At 45.7% G+C, this 6,833-nt stretch overlaps 1 protein-coding gene across 1 annotated transcript in view; it reads left to right on the forward strand.

Moving 5' to 3' along the window:
- Positions 1-6,544, forward strand: part of znf704 (zinc finger protein 704) — a 122,085-nt gene extending 115,541 nt beyond the window's left edge. Inside the window, exons 6-9 of the mRNA XM_023976687.3 lie at positions 2,919-3,204; positions 3,462-3,698; positions 3,993-4,090; positions 4,362-6,544. Of these exons, the coding sequence (XP_023832455.1) occupies positions 2,919-3,204; positions 3,462-3,698; positions 3,993-4,090; positions 4,362-4,476 (736 nt within the window). The 3' untranslated portion in view covers positions 4,477-6,544. The remainder of the gene's footprint in view (positions 1-2,918; positions 3,205-3,461; positions 3,699-3,992; positions 4,091-4,361) is intronic.
- Positions 6,545-6,833: the final 289 nt, after the last annotated feature.

Genomic DNA, 6,833 nt, shown 5'->3' on the forward strand with positions numbered 1-6,833 from the left:
CTCACTCTCTCTTTTATCCTCTCTCTGACATGTATACAGTACAGGTCAAAAGTTTGGAGTCCTACTCACTCAAGGGACTTTTTTTCATTTGACTATTTTCTACATTGTAGAATAATAGTGAAGACATCAAAACTGAAATAACACTTTTGGAATCATGTAGTTACCAAAAAAGTGTTAAACAAATCAAAACATTTTATATTTGAGACTCATCAAAGTAGCCACCCTTTGCCTTGACGGAAGCTTTGCACACTCTTGGCATTCTTTCAACCAGCTTCATAAGGAAAGCTTTTCCAACAGTCTTGAAGGAGTTCCCACATATGCTGAGCACTTGTTGGCTGCTTTTCCTTCACTCTGCGCTCCAACTCATCCCAAACCATCTCAATTGGGGTGAGGTTGGGTGAATGTGGAGGCCAGGTCATCTGATGCAGCACTCCATCACTCTCCTTCTTGTTCAAATAGCCCTTATCAAAATCAAACCAAATTGTATTTGTCACATGTGCCGAATACAACATGCGTAGGTAGACCTTACAGTTAAATGCTTACTTACAAGCCCTTAACCAACAATGCAGTTTTAAGAAAATACCTAAAAAAAAAAAAAATTAAAGGAAAAGTAAGAGATAAGAAAAACAAATAATTAAGAGCAGCAGTGAAGAACAAAAGCGGGGCTATATACAGGGGGTACCGGTACAGAGTCAATGTGTGGGGGCACCGGTGTCGATAAATAAGATAATTATGTACATGCAGGTGTGGTTGTTAAAGTGGCTATGCATAGATAATAACAGAGAGTTGTAGCAGCGTGGGGGACGCAAATAGTCTGGGTAGCCATTTGATTATCTGTTCAGGAGTCGTATGGCTTGGGGGTAGAAGCTGTTTAGAAGCCTCTTGGACCTAGACTTGGCGCTCCGGTACCGCTTGCCGTGCGGTAGCAGAGAGAACAGTCTATGACTAGGGTGGCTGGAGTCTTTGGTGATTTTTAGGGCCTTCCTCTGACACCGCCTGGTATAGAGGTCCTGGATGGCAGGAAGCTTGGCTGTACGCACTACCCTCTGTAGTCCCTTGCGGTCGGAGCCCGAGCAGTTGCCATACCAGGTAGTGATGCAACCCGTCAGGATGCTCTCGATGATGCAGCTGTAAAATCTTTTGAAGATCTGGAGGTGTGGAAGTGTGTTCTGGATCATTGTCCTGTTGGAAAACAAATTACAGTCCCACAAAGTGCAAACCAGATGGGATGGCGTATCGCTGCAGAATGCTGTGGTAGCCATGCTGGTTAAGTGTGCCTTGAATTCTAAATGAATCAGACAGTCACCAGTAAAGCACCATCACACCTCCTCCATGCTTCACGGTGGGAACCACACATGCTGAGATCATTTGTTCACATTCTCTGCGTCTCACAAAGTTGGAACCAAAAATCTCAAATTTGGACTCATCAGACCAAAGGACAGATTTCCACCGGTCTAATGTCCATTGCTCGTGTTTCTTGGCCTAAGCAAGTCTTTTATTATTATTGCTGTCCTTTAGTATTGGTGTCTTTGCAGCAATTCGACCATGACGGCCTGATTCAAGCTGTCTCCTCTGAACAGTTGATGTTGAGATGTGTCTGTTACTTGAACTCTGTGAGGCATTTATTTGGGCTGCAATTTCTGAGGCTGGTAACTCTAATTAATTTATCCTCTACAGCAGAGGTAACTCTGGCTCTTCCTTTCCTGTGGCGATCCTCATGAGAGCCAGTTTCATCATAGAGCTTGATAGTTTTTGCCACTGCACTTGAAGAAACGTTCAAAGTTCTTGAAATATTCCGGATCGATTGACCTTAATGTCTTAAAGTAATGATGGACTCATTTCTCTTTGCTTATTTGAGCTGTTCTTGCCATAATATGGACTTGGTATTTGTGACCCTTACCATGTCACAACACAACTGACTGGCTCAAATGCATTAAGAAGGACATTAATTCCACAAATTAACTCTTAACCAGGCACACCTGTTAATTGAAATGCATTCCAGGTGACTACCTCATGAAGCTGGTTGAGAGAATGTTAAGAGTGTGCAAAGCTGTCATCAAGGCAAAGGGTGGCTACATTGAATAATCTCAAATTTAACCTGGCTGGCAGCGGTCCAGCTGAACCTTGGGCACCTCCTTTCACTGGGATTGTCAAAACACAACAGCAGATTAATCCCTGTGGTATTATCACCATGGTAACATTTTCTCCACTTGGCACAGCGTGACAGGCCAGGGATAAATGAGGACAGAACAGAACAATGTTATCACACAGATGACATTTACACTCAGTCAATTAAAGGCCAATAATAACCACAGTGGTACTCACAACAGAGATACCTTTAAAGACCGCCACCCCACTTCCCTGACAGACAGAATAGCGTTTGAGGAGTGTTTGTTTGCTAGGCCTGTAAGGTCTACGGTCTGTGCTACAAGGGGGATGAGGGTGACATAATGACACATTTCAGAGCCAGCTCTCCCCAGTCTATCTCTGAAGTTTGCTCATAAAGAATGATAGAGGCCTCTGGTGGCCAAAAGGCATGGGCAACACCATTGAGGGCTTCCACCATTTTAATGTAGTCAACTGGGTGGGACTTCCAACTTCATTGGCTGATCACTCCTGGTGACCCTGTTGGAGTCATGTCCAACCAGATTGTCAGGAGGGATCATCCAATCATGACAAAGAAAATTGTCTACTTCAAAATGGGAAAAAATGATCCATCTCAATGAGCTTGCTTTAGTTTCTCTGTCAATCACTTTATGAACATGATCAGATTCGGTAGTTCATAACCTGATATTAGTCATGGGACCAGCAAACTGGCCCAATCATCATTTCTCTGTAATGACAAGAGCAGGGCTCATCTAATCCAAGATCAATGCTGATATTAACATTCCTAGTTTTAACTCCTTCCTCTCCCACAGGCGTAACTGTGACTCTGACTGCAGTGACGGAGAGGAGGATTTCTACTACTCAGAGATAAAACTCAACACAGACTCAGTGGCTGACGGTCTGAGCAGCCTGTCCCCCGTCTCCCCCTCCGTACTCTCCCCCATCTCTCCCCCCCATGACAACCTCAGACGACCCCCTGCAGAGGGCAGCAACGGGACCAATGGGAACAAGGATAATCACACCCACTCCAACAGCACGCCCCTCAGTCGCTCCGCCCCCAGCGCCCTCTACCTCATCCACGCAGAACACGCCTACCAGGTGAGAAATGCACCCACAAAACTACTGGCCACACCTTCTGATCTCCTAAGTAGCGAAGTGCTTACAGTATTTGCAATACAATTTAATTGATTGAGTGCTTGACGGTTGGTTGGTTGGTTGGTTTGATTGTTTGATTGGCGTATTGGTTGATAGGTCCATTGATTGATTGATTTGTTAATTGACTGACTGTGTGGGTGGGTGCTTCACACTGGTCTTTAAAGGTGTGACTGACTTGTGGCTGTTCCTTCCCTCCCCAGGCCACAGCTCCAGTCACCATCCCCTTCTCAGGCTCTGGGTCTGGCCCTGGCCCAGGCTCTGCTGCCTCAGGCTCTGCTGCCTCAGGCTCTGCTGCCTCAGGCTCTGCTGCCTCAGGCTCTGCTGCCTCAGGCTCTGCTGCCTCAGGCTCTGCTGCCTCCACCTCCTTCACCCCCAACAGCAGCTCAACCTTCAGTATCTCCTGGCAGTCACCTCCTGTCACCTTCACTGGCACAGCTGTGAGTAGAAGAAACACACACAAACTTGCAAATACAGGGATACACACACACACACACACACACACACACACACACACACACACACACACACACACACACACACACACACACACACACACACACACACACACACACACACACACACACACACACACACACACACACACACACACACACACACACAGCCTCTCAAGCATACCAGTGGTTTTCTGTTGTTTTGTGCCTGTATTCAAATGAATGTTCTCTGTCTATTTCTGTGTTCTGATGGCTCTGGTTCTGTTTACCTCTCTCCAGGCATCTCCCACCCACAGTCGGACACAGAGCTTCGGGGAGCAGCGGTCCCAGACAATAGCAGTCCTCTCCTCCCCTCCCAGAGCCACTGGCTCACTCAGGTACCAATGACCTCTACCAGCTGAACTTTTACTGATGACCTCTGAGCTTTGGGCATCCTGAAATCACAGGAAACCCACGTTGAATCCATATTTAGCGATGTATGTCTTCCATAGGAATGAAGCAACTTTCCAGAACCATGTTTTATGTTTTTCCCCACTTGTATAAACTATACATCAATTATCAACATGTTGGATGTTTTCTCTCTCATTATAAACCAGTCAGTGTTAACAAACATATTTTACCATATCCTCATCTCTCTCCCCTCTCCAGCCGTAAGTCCCGTGGCGAGGGTAAGAAGTGTCGTAAAGTGTACGGAATGGAGAACAGGGACATGTGGTGCACTGCCTGCCGATGGAAGAAAGCCTGCCAGAGATTTACCGACTGAACCAACCAAGTAACCGACCAGCCGTGAGGGTTGCCCGTGGGAACGAGGGGTGTTCCTTTCTGTTCCCTTCCTACGCATGCGTTGTCACTCCAAAACCAACGTTGTCACACCCCTCTACAGTCCTGGTCCACTCCACCCCAACCCTAACCCGACCCCTCCTGACCCACCCCAGCAGGACCAAGGGGGTGGAGCCTCCTACTGTTTTGAGTATATCCCAAGCTAACTCCAGCTCCCTCCCAAGACAAAAATAACCTCGGACCTAATCGTCAGGTCAGCCATAAAGGGACCAGAAAAGAGGCAKATTTTGTCCCAGAACGTCTCAATATTTTTGTTTTTACTGAGAATGGGCTTTTTTTGCTTTGAGAGAAGGCCATAATAAAAAGAGAACGGGGGAAAATCATTGTTTCCCATGTAGACTCCTTTCTTCCCCACTGGCGCACTCTTTCTGTTCCAGCCTGCTTCTTCTACTGGGTGCTCTGGATCTCTACAACCACAGGCCCCCTCTCTTCCCCGTCCTCACCCCAGGGAATGTATCTTGTGTCTGGACTCGGCAGGGGGAGAGGGAGGGGTGGATAGCACCCCCTAAAGGGGTTAAATGGATCAATGCAACAACAGCAAAAATACAAATACACAGTCGGGATGCAGAACAGACTAACCTTGTCAGCAGCAATGAGCCCTACACCACAACCCTGCATCACAACCGCAACACAGGACCACACAGTTTTCTATCTACATTTTATATATATATATCCAGTTGACTGAAGCTAAAAAGGGTCATTTTCTTTCAGGGAGTGTTGATCAAAAGAAAGGAAACATTTCAATATAGTTATTTACAGTGAGGGTTTTGGTCACATGATATTTACTTGCAACCAAAAAGTTTATTTTGTATTTTTTTTATGTGCCATTTTCCCTAATGGTGTTATTTCTCTGTATCTATTCTTCTTGGTGTATTGAAAGCACAAAAAGGACTGTTTTTGCTCACTAAGAACTCAAAACATTACACCCCTCCCACACACTTTGGGGCAAAACAATCAACCGACTTAAAATGGGGCTGCATACAAGCGCCCCTTCTTCCATCAGGAGTTAGTTCGTATTTCTAYCGTTTTGTTTACGGGCGCCATTCTTTACCAAAGCCCGTAGGTCACCTACAAGATGGAGGGTGTCCYCTCAATTTTCCCTTTCCTTTCCAATACCAAAAGTGAAGCAAGAACTTTTACTGTATGTGTGTGATGTGAATGAACACTTGTAAAGGCAGTATGTGGCAGTTCCTGTTGGGTTGGYGTGAACATCTCACTCTCTCACCCTACTCACTCTTGTGTTGACCTTCCAGGTCTGAGAGAATATTGGTGAAGTAGGYATGGTAACACCACTTGTACCATACTGTGGCTGGTCCAGCCCAGACCACCTTGTTGGAAAATGGGAAGCTTTTTGGGAGATTTCTTTAACTCTGCACACTGCACTCACTCCAGCTCGGCTGGCACATCACTCTATGGGCTTCATAAGTAGTAAGAAACTGTGTGATTGATGGGTGGCAGAGGCCGATCCACTGGTGCAGCTACCTGATTGGTTATGTGGACCAGACTGACCCCACCCACTCCACTTCCTCCTGATGAGACTGGCCACCTGGTTGGCTTGGACACGGGAGGTTGACTCACTTTTGAAAGTGACATTACTGTACGTGGTGGATTATGAACTCTGATGGAATCACTCTGTTGTCACCTAGCTAGTTCTCTCTGTCTGGTAGCTCAGACACTCTCTTGGCTGTTCTAAGGCTGCGCACCGCAAGCCTTCTTCCAAAGTGTGGACTTGCACATTTCCGGTCATGGATTTAACAATGGTGTCCAGCCAGTGTTTACACCAATCCTATGCTTTTAAATCCATGAATGGGAGTATGCACATTTTGGGACACAGCCTAAAACTCTTATATGAAGGTCAATATAACAAGGTCAAAGAAGTACACACAAAGAAAAGTCAACACACAGTCCAACACCAGCTATATAAACACACTAGTAAACCCACTCTGTTCACACCAGCTATATAAACACACTAGTAAACCCACTCTGTTCACACCAGCTATATAATACTAGTAACCACTCTGTCTATCACACCAGCTATATAAACACACTAGTAAACCCACTCTGTTCACACCAGCTTATTAAAACAACTAGTAAACACCACTCTGTTCACACCAGCTATATAAACACTACTAGTAACCACTCTGTCACACCACCGCTATATAAACACACTAGTAAAACCCACTCTGTTACACCAGCTATATAAACACACTAGTAAACCACTCTGTTCACACCAGCTATATAAACACACTAGTAACCCACTCTGTTCACACCAGCTATATA

This window comes from Salvelinus sp. IW2-2015, linkage group LG31 (genome assembly GCF_002910315.2).
Source record: "Salvelinus sp. IW2-2015 linkage group LG31, ASM291031v2, whole genome shotgun sequence".
Lineage (NCBI taxonomy): Eukaryota > Metazoa > Chordata > Actinopteri > Salmoniformes > Salmonidae > Salvelinus > Salvelinus sp. IW2-2015.